The sequence below is a fragment of the Leuciscus leuciscus genome, assembly GCF_965113295.1.
Source record: "Leuciscus leuciscus genome assembly, chromosome: 14".
NCBI lineage: Eukaryota > Metazoa > Chordata > Actinopteri > Cypriniformes > Leuciscidae > Leuciscus > Leuciscus leuciscus.
Window position 1 is genome coordinate 27,447,502 of NC_138738.1, and position 14,568 is coordinate 27,462,069.

At 33.2% G+C, this 14,568-nt stretch overlaps 1 protein-coding gene across 1 annotated transcript in view; it reads right to left on the reverse strand.

Moving 5' to 3' along the window:
- Positions 1–10,867: 10,867 nt before the first annotated feature.
- prkcaa (protein kinase C, alpha, a) overlaps positions 10,868–14,568 on the reverse strand; it is a 205,281-nt gene continuing 201,580 nt past the window's right edge. Inside the window, exon 17 of the mRNA XM_082136835.1 lies at positions 10,868–14,562. Within this exon, the coding sequence (XP_081992961.1) occupies positions 14,398–14,562 (165 nt within the window). The 3' untranslated portion in view covers positions 10,868–14,397. The remainder of the gene's footprint in view (positions 14,563–14,568) is intronic.

Here is a 14,568-nt window from a genome sequence, read left to right on the forward strand (position 1 = left end):
ATCTTGTTTACTTGTTTAGCACTATGTTTACAATGAAACTAAATTAATGATTATTCCAAACACAAATAAAATGTAAGTTTCCCAATTCTAAAGTCACTTTTTCAAAACTCTCTTCACACAGTGATCACACCTTCCGTCTATGTGAGCTAAACTGTGGATCACTGCTTTGAAAGATGTCATTGAATGCATTTTGTTCCATTTACATTAATTATTCTTAAACACAAACACCAACAGAACTTTATGTTCTATACAGGCTAATTTGCACGTTTACATACTCTTTTTAAAACTGTTAATAATAATAGTACTGTTAAACTGTTAAAAATTAATTTCAGTAATATCACATTGAAATAGATATTCTGATTCTAAAATATAATAATATCAAAATAATTAGATGTAAGTGTTAGTCTTTCATTTTCATCACCATCTATACAAAAGGGGAAACTTAGGAATATTTTAGTACAGTAATGTTAAAAAGTTAGTTTGTTAGTATACTTTACTTTATTGTCCTTTTTCAGGAAATTTGTCTTGGACTCAAAGCTGCATTAGTACACAACATATACATACACACACAAACCAAAAAGAGTTTAAAACTACATATATGTATAACTACATCTTGCTATTTAACATATTAATAGATACTCTAACGGTTACTCTTACTCAGTGGGACTCTATACCGTCTCCATGATGGCAGAAGCTGATACATTGGAAATAAAACATGGCTTGAATCACTCACTATTGTCTGTGCATTTTTTTAAAAATCCACGATTCGTAAATTGATTGAAGTGATGAGTACTCTCTTACACCCATAACTTACATTGCAGTTTTCACAAGACATGCAAGCTGTGATTTTAATTGGACCGAAAGATTGCCATATGAAGTTTGCATCCTATAATTTAAAAGACTACCTAAAACGGCATAATGAAATAATTGCATAATTCTCTGATTTACACCGAACAGCCTAAGTCTTCTTAAAAAAATACAATCGTTGCCGGAATTTTGAACAAAGATAATCAATGTGGGCTTTCCAAGTAAATGAACGATCAATGACCACACCTAGATACTTATAGGTATCCACCTGCTCAATATTATCATAGATGATAACTGGGCTGTAATCAAAAAGGATTATGTAACATCAACTGCAGTGAATTATAAACAGTAGATAGTGTCATTCTTGTTTTATGAAAGCATTTTACAAAAGAAAACATTGTGTAATGCTCCTGTTGTTTGTGTTTTTTTGTTTTATGTGTGACAAAGTGTATCACTAAGTGTATGGGTGAAACCTTTTCTAATGTTCTGGAAGAATGAGTTGATCTGAGACATGAAGTTTCAGTGCATTTTGAATGTGAAATGAACTGCTGTCAAGCTGTAAGTTGGTTAGGAGAACTGAGTGAAGAGTTTTGAAAATGTACCTAAATATTGAGAAATGTGTCATAGCGATTGTAAAAACCTGTAATTTAATTTAATTTGGCAGGGTAAATCCCAGCGTTTTCTCTAGTTTATTCTAGTGTATTTGAGAAGTTGCACAGATATTGGTAACACTACTCTGGGGGTTGTTGGCCAGTTTTCTCACCTAAGAAAAACACTGGCCTTTAAGGCCTTCCTGCATTGATATGTAAATTGCGTGTGGGGGGGAAGTGCAACAACTCAATATCACACACCCTAGTCTACATACACATGAAAAATACCTATTTTAGAATATCAAGGATAGTAATGAGTTATGGTTAAATCATTCAATCATTTATACCACAGTCTTAAATGATGTCTTAAATGATATCAGGTTAAAAGACCATGATATCTTCTCCAAACTAACTTACAGCTTTACAGCAGTTCATTTCACATTCAAAATGCACTGAAACTTCATTCTCAGATCAACTCATTCTTCCAGAACACTAGAAAAGGTTTTACCCCCCAAAAACACACTTTAAATAAAAAAACACACAAATAACGGGTAGAATTCTAACATATTTCTGCTGTTTTCTGTTGTTCAGAATTCACAGCATTTTATGTCACATGGTCATTGTTTACAGTACAGTACACATTTCCCCCAAGTTTCCCCTTTTTATAGATGGTGATGAAACTGAAAGATTAATACCTGTATGTGTTCAGCTACATCTAATTGTTTTGATAGTATTTAAATTTTTAGATTCTGAAAATATTTTACTACGGTATTACTGTAGAAGTGTTGCAAATGTCTGTGTCATTCAATGTTGTATTAATGCATTCAGTGACTACATCTTCCAAACTACATATTTCACTTAGACACAACCACTGCCAAAACTCAGAGCCCATTTTTATACACTCTTTTATACGCTCAAAACTGTTAAACATAATTGAAAGATCTTATAAACATTGAGATCTTTCAATTTAAATGAATTAATTTCTCACTTAAACACAAAGACCAACAGAACTTGATTTACTATACAGGCTTATTTGCACATGCTTACATATTATTTCCAAGACTGTGTTATTTATTTTAAAAACCTAAGCTAGACTGAAATGTGCAATATTTCTACCGTATACCACAAAGATATGTAATTTAAGTCCAAAGGGAAACTATGTTTTTATTGTATTTTTATTACTGCCAATGTCTGAGAGACCACAACCCATAAGATTGCTAAAGTAAAAAATGTGTACCGTTGGTTCATTAATGTTAAGTAATATTTTTGACTCGAACAAAATCACTTAATTGTCAATTTTTAGGTATTTGAAATGTACTATCATTAACTTTTGTAATGTTAATTTATATTATATATGCACGGTAAAACTCTCTCCAATATGATATATACACATTATAATGCTTGATCTGTAGATAAAAGGCTGTGGATTTGCATAAAATGACTTTATTTTGTGTATTTGTATTTTATGTTTGTTGCTGTTTTAAAACGACTCGCTACCGTGTGCCTGTTCACACCACAAGGACTATGAATCGGCATCAAACGCACAATAACTGGAATTTAAAACTTCACTATGTGAAGAAACAAATGATCAATAAACTGTTGGACAGATATAGGCTACACTAGGATTTGTGCGCTCGAAATTTCTTCGCTTTGTGCCGTGAACTTTTAAATGCGCACTTGTGCAGCGCTGAACACTGTGACTCCATGTTGCTTTGAGCACATCATTCTGCACCCGCGATGCGCATACGCGCTTTGTGCGCTCTGTTTTGAAGCGTTTCATATTATCATGGTTTTTCCTATATTTTTTATACCTAGCCTGCACAATACATTTAAAATAAGCATAATTTAATTGTATATTATATTGTATGCACTAAAGCTGGTGAAAACCTATCTCAGGTCCACAATGTCAGATGACAGATTAAGCAATTTAGGTGTTCTAAGTATTGAGTCAAGGAGGGCAAAGGCCTTAAATCTAGATGAATTTGCTGATCTTTTTGCAAAAAAAACACAAAAATCGTAGAATGCAGTTAATGTGACTGATTCTGAATATGTAATGCAAATTTAAAAAATATAATGGCAATGCAAATACATTGTTGAATGATTGGTAATCATGGTATTTTGCCTGTTAATGCCTATAGTGCAGTGCAGAAAATGATATGACAACAATAAGGTCTAAACTGGCCCCTCTAACAGTACAACTGGCCCCAGCTTGCCCCCAGCTTGAATGTGAGGCTATATGTAAAGCAGAAAAGCGCAATATAAATAAAATGTATCATCATCATCATGTGATTATATTTACTACTTTTGTGAATAAATCTTGCTGCAGCATTTTGGACCAGTTGAAGGCGAGCGATTTGTGACTTGGAAATACCGCAATACAATGAGTTGCTGTAGTCTAAATGGGAAGTAATAAAAGCATGAACAGCCATCTCTAGTGTTTTGTCAGTTAGGAAGTGTTTAATTTTAGACAAAAGACGGAGTTGATAGAAACTAGATCCAGTTACTGAAGATATTTGTTTGTCAAATTTTAAAGGCCCATCTAAAAGCACACCCCAAACCTTTCTTACTTTGTCAAAAAAAAAAAAAAAAACTCAAATACTCATGAACATGTGAACACGTGATGATAAGTACGCATGTGACCATGTTATATACTTGTGCATGACCTGCCTGATCTCATGAAAATGCATCTCTATGGCACGCATTGTGTTTATCATGCAATTTTTACGCGAAAATATATTTTATATATATATTCACTTTATTGAGTGTAATACACACACATCCTACAAAACTAATCCTAACCAAACATATAATACATATTACATATTACACACCACTACTAAACCTACCCTAAACCCACCCATGCCTATCATATGCACGTATAAATTGCACAATAAACACAATGTGTGCTATAGAGACGCATTTAGTGTGACCGGGTTGGAATGACGTAACAATTTCACAAATTCACGTTTATGTTGTTTACATGCAGATGGTAAAGGCATCGTTTTCAAAACGAGTGATAAAAGGCATAATATATAATATACTATATAATATACTATATATACATAATGAAGACAGACTTCACTGCCAGTTCACTTCACTGTTCACAAACACACACACACACTGTTCAAGTCCTCACTTGTATAGATAGATATCGTTCATTGAGTCCTCACTTGGCCAGTGTAGAGCGACATTGGTCTGTTAGTAATATAGACATGTATGTGTGAGTGCAATGGCACATAACAATGGCAAGTAAATTGTTAGGGACTGCATAACCAAGCATAGAAAGTATCTATGAAGGCCTATATATAAATATATATAACTTATAGTTACAAAATAAAGACATACTTAACTGTTCACACACACACACACACACAGTTCCATTGCAGGCTATTGTGAGTCCACTGTTGTATAGGTAGAGATCGTTCAGAGTTGAGATTCAATCTTGGCATGTTTAATTTTTTTAATTTTTTTAATTTTGATTTTTTAAAAGTTATATTATGAAAAAAATGATTTAATTTTTGTTTCTTCAAAATGACCAGATGCAGCAAGTCAACTCAAAAGTTTTGAATTAGATCTTAAAGAAAGGTCCACTGTTGGATGGTAACGAACGACATATGTTTGGTTGCATTTAAATTGAGCAATATTTCAAACACTGACTTTCTCTGTACATCAACATCCTAGAAACAAAGGAAACAGAAAAATAAGGACATGTCTATTGATTTTTTTTAAGAGTAGAAATTATGTTTTAATTAATAGGCAGCCAATACTATCAGTCGCATTATTAATATCTTAATATAATAATAATTACATTATAATTATAACATTTAGTTGCAGATCCCCTCTTGGCATGCTTTTTTTTTAATTAAAAAAAATGCAAATTTGAAGTTATATTTTGAGAAATATAATATAATATATATGGTAACCCTTTATAATAACTGCATCCTATTAATCATTAGTTAAGCATTGGTAAACAGATAAATCATAATTCAGAAAGCAGACATTAGTAAGCAGTTTATAAATACACCTTTAAACGCTGTATTATTGAGTTAGAAGCATATCTATAATGTGTTTAATAATTGCATTTTCATACTTTATTAAATAAATTTATCATTTCTAAATGAAGTATAGCATTATTTACAAATCAGTTATTTAGGTGTTTACAGTGATTAATAAGATCACTTAGAAAGTGTGAGTAAATGTAGTAGATTCAGGCAGTTATAAAGCATTTAGTAGTGGTCAGTTCACTATTTTGCGAGCTCATCTAAAGTGAGGACTAGTTATGCTTTGTAAATAATTTATAAAGGAGATTTAAAGACTCATTTATATTCTAAACAGAAAAAGGAAACAAACACAACACGATAGAGAACATAGAAATATTAACAGCCTTTAAATCTCCTTTATAAATGCTTTACAAGGCATAACTAGTCCTCACTTTAGATGAGCTCACAAAAACTCGTTTTCAAAAGCTTTCATTGTCAGGCCCCCAAAATGGCATTTTCGTTGAAATGAACGGCCAAAACGTTTTCACTTTTCCAGGGTTCGTACGGTCATGAAAAACCTGGAAAAGTCATGGATTTTTAAAATGGCAATTTCCAGGCCTGGAAAAGTTTTGGAAAATGAATAAACTCATAAAGTTTTGGAAAAGTCATGGAAATTTGTTTTTCTAAATATCTGTGTACTTGAATTTGTTTAATTAATAAAATTGGGGAAACAAATTGCAATACTTTTTTCGTTTTACTGTGCGTTCACACCGGACGCGAATAGCGCGTCAAATTCGCGCCTGACGTGTCTAGAAATTTACGCGCGTCAGAGGCGAAATGAATCTTTTGGCCCATCTAGTTTTAGTCGCTGTCCTCAGTGCCGCAGAAAAGCGCTGAAACGAACATGAAGGGGAACTCATTCAGCGCTTTTCTACGGCACTGAGGACAGCGACTAAGTAGCCACACCTGTGTGGCTCTTGTGTTGCTGTCATCAGCTCAGTGCTTCAAATTAAAATAAGCTGCTTTGCATTTTCATATAGCTTCGTATGTGCCTTTCCATTACAGATTTGAGCAAAACTTTTTTTTTCTTCTAAATATCGATAAATAACTATTGCAAAAGGATGGCGTTTCCATTAACCGACTAAAACTTTTTTTTTTTTTTGCGATCAGTCATTCCAAAAATCATGGCAACGGAGGACGTTAGTAGGTTTATATCTCACCCACCGCCCTACAAATTATTATTATTAATGTCTTATCCAAGTATTAATGTCAGGGAAAGACCCTTATGCGAACGGCACATAGGCTATATGCTAAGTTTCTTCATGTTTCTCCCTTGATTGTGGCATTTCTTTGAGAGTAGGCTATCCCTGTATTGTTTCTTTTATGAATTTAATAAGGAACCCTGGCTTTCATGTATTCTTTCTGTCCAAAAGGTCCGTGTTCTTTTGTGTCCACTCGTTTTTCCTTTAACCCCCAAATGAAAAACGAAAAATGAAGGGTTGTTGTAAGTAGGCTATTTTTAAAACGCAAAGTTGAACGCCAACATTTAAATTTGAACTGTAGGCTACACCAAATGCTGTGCGAAAAAGAAAAAAATATCGACAAATTTTCTGATTTTTGTTTATGACTTTTTGCCTCTTTGTTAAACATTTAAAATATATATGATTTTTTTCTTTAAAAAAATGTATTTGGTCTTTTATTTTCCGTGTTCACATTTATGAGGAAAAAACAATGTTACGTGACCGTTCTCCATTACGGTAATGAGTCCTCTGAGAGCGGCACTAAAAGACTTTAAAACTTACACAGAGACCTCAAACAGAAAGCACAAAGCCTTCCTAAACGAATTTCGTTTTGTATTAATTGTATCTTGATTTTAAAATGTTTCATTAACCAATTGCTTAATAGCCTAAATAAAAAGTAAATAGCAGAAAATAGATAATCACGACACAGAGGCGCCGGAGTGAACTGGATCATCCATGAACCGAAACTCAGCGTAAAAGGTAGCCTACTCGCCTCACAGACCTAAACAAAACTGAAATAGGCCTATATCTATTATCTACAGAAATATCTACTTTTAAACAGAACAATTCAAAACAAAATAAAACGATGTAGCCTAATCCGTATGAAATGTGCATTTCTCTCCGGCGTGTTCACTACTAAGAAGATCGCGAGTCAGTCAACTTCGTCTTTGCAGTCGACACAGAAAATACTTGTTTATTAATAAACAATTAAAATTGAGAGAGAGAGAGAATATAAGATTAGTTTGACTAATTTTGAGGACTTCTAATGATCTGTTAACAATCTCGTTTTTTTTTTATTTTTATTTTTTTATGGCGTTTATCGCATTTTGGAAAAGAGCTCTTCAAGCACATTTAGATTTTTCATCCGCTACTAACGTTACCCGCCCACAAGGAGTTAATTAACATGTATACAGATGTTTTATAGAAAACTATGTCATGAATATTTACCTTTAAGTCATGGAAAAGTCTTGGAAAAGTCATGGAAATTTAATGGTAAAAATGTGTACGAACCCTGCTTTTCAGTTGAAAATGATGTCGTGTAAACAGACCCTAAAGCGTGTATTATTTATTGCACTTTAGTTTTTCGACATAACATTTTGAGATTGACCTCCAAAATCTTTACAGTGTGTTTGTGATGGCAAGAAATGTACAAAGCAGCCAAACACGTATCGTTCTTTACCATCCAACTGGGGACGCGAAGTTCATTTTGATTAATAAAATCATTATTCACTGTATAAAGTATGCTTTACGCTATACTAAATATAGGTCACTATAGTGACCTGAAATCGTTACCTTAAAGAGCTATTTCTGTTTGATTAATCCTATAAACCCTAAAGGGACTGCATAACCAAACATAGAAAGTATCTATGAAGAGAGAAAATAAGTGTTAAATAAAATAAACAAATATTATGACTGATAAAAGGCATAATATATAATATACTATATAATATACTATATATACATAATGAAGACAGACTTCACTGCCAGTTCACTTCACTGTTCACACACACACACACACACACACACACACACACTGTTCAAGTCCTCACTTGTATAGATAGACATCGTTCATTGAGTCCTCACTTGGCCAGTGTAGAGCGACATTGGTCTGTTAGTAATATAGACATGTATGTGTGAGTGCAATGGCACATAACAATGGCAAGTAAATTGTTAGGGACTGCATAACCAAGCATAGAAAGTATCTATGAAGGCCTATATATAAATATATATATATAACTTATAGTTACAAAATAAAGACATACTTAACTATTCACACACACACACACAGTTCCATTGCAGGCTATTGTGAGTCCACTGTTGTATAGGTAGAGATCGTTCAGAGTTGAGATTCAATCTTGGCATGTTTATTTTTTTTAATTTTAATTTTTTTTAAAGTTATATTATGAAAAAAATGATTTCATTTTTGTTTCTTCAAAATGACCAGATGCAGCAAGTCAACTCAAAAGTTTTGAATTAGATCTTAAAGAAAGGTCCACTGTTGGATGGTAACGAACGACATATGTTTGGTTGCATTTAAATTGAGCAATATTTCAAACACTGACTTTCTCTGTACATCAACATCCTAGAAACAAAGGAAACAGAAAAATAAGGACATGTCTATTGATTTTTATTTTTTATTTTTATTTTTAGAAATGATGTTTTAATTAATAGGCAGCCAATACTATCTGTCGCATTATTAATACCTTTATAATATAATAATAATTACATTATAATTATAACATTGAGTTGTAGATCCCCTCTTGGCATGTTTTTTTTATTTTATTTTTTATTAAAAAAATGCATATTTGAAGTTATATTCTGAAAAATATTATATAATATATATATGGTAACCCTTTATAATAACTGCATTTAATTAATCATTAGTTAAGCATTAGTAAACAGTTAAATCATAATTCATAAAGCAGACATTAATAAGCCGTTTATAAATACAGCTTTAAATGCTGTATTATTGATTTATAAGGATATCTATAATGTGTTTAATAATTGTATTTTCATACTTTATTAATTATCAATTTATCATTTCTAAATGAAGTATAGCATTATTTACAAAGCAGTTATTTAGGAGTTGTCAGTGATTAATAAGATCACTTAGAAAGTGTGAGTAAATGTAGTAGATTCAGGGAGTTATAAAGCATTTAGTAGTGGTCAGTTCACTATTTTGTGAGCAAAAGTGAGGACTAGTTATGCCTAGTAAAGCATTTATAAAGGAGATTTAAAGACTCAGTTATCTTCTAAACAGAAAAAGGAAACAAACACAACACAACACAGTGATAGAGAACATAGAAATATTAACAGCCTTTAAATCTCCTACATAACTAGCATAACTAGTCCTCACTTTAGATGAGCTCACAAAAAATTGTGAACTGACCTCTACTAAATGCTTTATAACTACCTGAACTACAGTAGAAATACATGTTAATAAAGCATTTATTAACACACTAAGTAACTATTACTATATGTCTGAATAATAAGTGTATGATGTATGAATGTACATTGAATTAGTTTAATCATTTACTCACACTTTCTAAGGGATCTTATGAACCACTGACAACTCCTAAATAACTGCTTTGTAAATGATGCTATACTTCATTTAGAAATGATAAATTGATCATTAATAAAGTATGAAAATACAATTATTAAACACATTATAGATATGCTTTTAAAACAGGAATAAAGCATTTATAACTGCATTTATATACTGCTTATTAGTGTATATTAATGCTTTATAAATGAATTAACTCTTTACTAATGCTTAACTAATGATTAATAGCGTGCAGTTATTATAAAGTGTTACTGAAGCAGTTAAACAGCAGCTCTACAGTCTCAGAGCCTCTCAAGGACAGCAGCCATTCAGACAATAGAGAAGTGTGAACGACGTGTGTTAATGGGCCACTGCAGTTCCTGCTCCAGCCTACAGGAGCGCTGCTGAGTATGGACTTAAACACACACACACATGTAAGTCCCCACTTGGTCAAAAATGTACAAAATTAACCAGAGCGTGTTTTGGCTGATTTTAACATGTTTTAAAGCATGACCAACAGGGGACTTGAAAAATGTCCCCACTTGGCTCGACGGTCCCCTGTTAGTGAGTGTGTAACGACACCAAGGTCCCCAGTTAGATAGATAGACGAGTACACACACACACACACACACACACACACACACACACACACACACACACACACACACACACACACAAAGCTGTCTAATGTCTGTATAGGGTTTTAATACAGAGTGGAATTTCGTGGTTTACAGCTAATACATTTTTGGTAAGAGAACTAACAATGTCATGAGCAGCTGGATAAAATATTTAGGATGACCATTTAATGTTTCTTTTGACTCTCTTAGTATGAAATTTGTATCTGTACCCTGCTCTGGTACAGGAGAGAAGATCACAGATCACCACAGCCAGTGTCAGGATCATCTTAAAGAAGGGACATCTACAGACTGAGTTTCATTTTCCCTTCTTTATTTGCAATATCATACATTAGGTATAAATGGCAACATGGATTGCATGGAAAAGCATAGATTATGTTAAGACAACAAACGCAGGACTAACATACACTGCTACAAAATACAACAGTTTACATGTTTTATTTATAGATTATGGATCGATATTAGTATAGGAACAGAGATAGTGCTTTGGGATCAATTCAGGACCTTTCTATTTGAGAGACAGAAAGAGAGCAAAATAAGGCATTCTGTTGATTCTGTCCTCTAAATGCTAAATAAAACAATCTTCAACTCAACGGATGTCAATAAAACAAGTAGACTAAATTACACAAAGCAAAAGGACAACAAAGTGATGTACAATACCAGACACATAAAGAACAACAAAGAAATAGGGAAAAAATTGATAAAACAAGGAGCAAAATGTTTGCTTTCATCTTCTACAAACACATCACTTAAAGTACAGGAACACATGGATTGCTGATTAATGCAGAAAAGGTAATTTTATTGTTTTTATATTTTGGGTGTAAAAAATGATTAAGAATTCATTATAATTGACAAGAGATGACTAAAGGAGCAGATATATTTGACGGTTCACACAAAAATTTAATTTCTGTATTTACTCACCCTCATGTCATTCTAAACCTGTATGACTTACTTAAAAGTAGTGGTTACCAACAATCTTCAAATATCTTCTTTGCAGAAGAAAGAAAAGTCATGCAGATTTTGAATATCAGAAGGGTCCGTAAATATTGAGACAATTTTTATTTTTGGGTGAATTATGCCTTCAAGGGGAAGCTAAACACCCGAGGCAAAGAAACAAGCAATAATATTAGCAGTTCGTTCATTCATTTGTTCATGTATTCAATCATTCATTCAGCAGCACAGGAATAGTGAGGAGTAGGTAAGGCAGATGGATCATCTTACAGTAGAGGAAACTCAAAGCATGCCACGTTAAACCTGTTTTTTTTTTTTAAATGGCTTTGAAACTTTCTTTACAACAGCCAAGGTAGTGCACATGATTGACTGGCAGATAAACAGCAAGAGATGCAATACTGCCATCTCAGGAGCAGTAACAGCATTCAGTTAACAGTATAGCTACATGAGACTAGTGCACAAAATACTGGATTGAATAGTGGCTACGCAGTTAGTGCAACACTTCTCTTGCTGGGTTCAGCATGGCACTGATGCAAAGCAGGTTTTTGGAAAGACACAAGAAAAGAAAGAAAGCTGGGAGTTTGCATAAGAGTTGAAGAAAGATAATTTAGCGCTGAAGGGTTTCTAGAGCAAGATCAACATCTTATTAAATCCACAGAAATAAAAGGAAAGACAAAAGTGAGCTGATCTAAACTACAGCCATGGTGCCAAATTTCCATGTATTTGCAGTTAAGTGGCAAAAAAAATTAAAATAAATAAACCTGGCAAGTATATTAGTGCTAGAACAAACCTGACACCATGTGATTTAAAATCTAACCAAGCTGATTTTCCCATCTGAGTAATTTATCTAATTCTGAAATTTACAAAAGCAAAAGATGGGAAGCAGGACAAACTACATCACAAAACTACAATATAAAGACATTAAAATATTTTAAATGATGTTCAGAGTTTACAATATTAACTATGTGAAAAGAGAAAAATATTTTATATGCATCTGCCTGGTTCATTCTACATGCTGTAATACTCTTATAATCTCAAATGTAATCTTCCATTGATGGCAAAACATTCTTCAGAAATGCACACGATTATTTTCAAGTGGATCCTTTCCGTACCCAAACATGCAAGCATAGACAAGTTAGCAGACCATAGTAAGATGACAGCAGCCAATCAGCTAACACTTTAAAACCATGGAATCCAATTAGGTCACACATAACAGCTAAAAGCAGTGTTTTTGTTTTTGACAAAATGTAGTTGGAAAATCAAATGGGGAAAACACATTTGTAAATGATTTCATTATGCAAAGTACAAGGTCATTTCCATGTCATTTTACAATGTTTAGAGCAGTACACACCAATGATAACAACAATTACACAAATATCTACCTGAATTAGCATTATATCAGCTAACTGTATGATGACATGGTTAATACAAAATTACACATTTAAAAGGGACAATGATCACAAAAGTGGACTATGAAAGTTACTAAAACATGTAAACCAGCTGATAATTGTACTCATGTTTTATGTTAAAGCAAATTCACTTTCATTCGTTTCCCTCAGTTGTAAATTTGCACTAATGACATAGGCTACCTTTGTAATGTAATGAAGTCACATTTAGTTGGTATAAAAAGGTTCTTATATTGTTTAAATATTAAGTATTAGCAAAAAGTTGAAGCAGCAGGAGGAGAAAAGTGGCACAACAAGTTGTGTTAAATCTAAACAATGGTGTAAAGGTAATTCTGCAGGTACAGCAGATATTAACATTTACAAATCAATTACTTGTATGTGATTTATCAGTCTTTCTCAATATCGCACATTAGCCTACTGAAACAAAATAAACACCACACACGCGCACACGCACGCACGCATGCACGCACACACACAGGTTTTTCTCATGTTCCTAGGATATTTTCTAATATGGCAAAAAGAGGATATTTTAAAACACTTGGTGAATTTAAGGGTTAACAACCTTTTTAGTCTGATATTTGATATGGGTAAAATGTATCTCTGTTTACTGTGAAAGAAAGCCATTTTATATGAACTGACATATATATTAATTATTAAAAAATATATATCCTAAAACCTGACATTTTTCATAATTATTTCACGCATCTAACGCTCTGTTGGCTTGTGGATTGCGGCAATTCTTGGCACGCTTTTTACCATAAAACAAACTAAAAGTTGTTAAACTGTTTTCATACCTGAAATATGTGCAAATATAAGACTGAGAAATGTTCAATATTTGATTGAAACATTTAATGACACTTCCAATGAGAAAACACTGAAGACTCCAAAAAGAGAGTACTGAAACTGACACCAGAAGTACTTCTGTAAATAGATTAAGATAAATTGGTATAGTGCTAAGGGGAAGTCAGTAACCCCATCGGCTTTGGCGATTTCCTTTAGAAAACCTGAATGGGAAGACTGTTTTAGGAAGCACAGAACTCTGAATCTGTTATGAGACTTGGGGCAGATGTGGTGAAATCATTCTGTGTCAGCCACCAGTGGTTTGAGATAAGATGGCCTCCTAGACTTTTAAAAACTGATCTGCACAAAGCCAGATGGTCAGTTTATGATGTAAACAGCCCTTCCTAAACAGAGTTTAAGTGTTACTCAGTCTTTTTTTTTTTTTTTTTTATCTCTAAAACTATTTTTAATCATTAAGGTAAACTCCTCGACTGGCCTAAATTGAAATAATGCAAAACATAGGAAAATGATTTGCTAGGTTTTTAAACATAAAAAGACAGGACGTCCTTTGAGATAATTGTGGTTTTGGTTTAACGTTAGTTACAGTACAGATAAAAGGGTAAAAGGTAAGGGCAGAGTTTTGGGGTAGTTGGTAGATTCACATTCATTCCCTCTTTTTCCCGTTTTATTCACTGTTAATGATGGAGGGATGGATGAATTGAGGGTTGACAAAGGAAAATCCATCGAATTCTGCCTGGTCGATGTTGGCGATAACCAGCTCGTCAGGAGGGGTCAGTTGTGGCTGTGTGCGAGTGAAGAACTTGTCAAAGTTCTCTGCCCCCTTTCCACACTATAA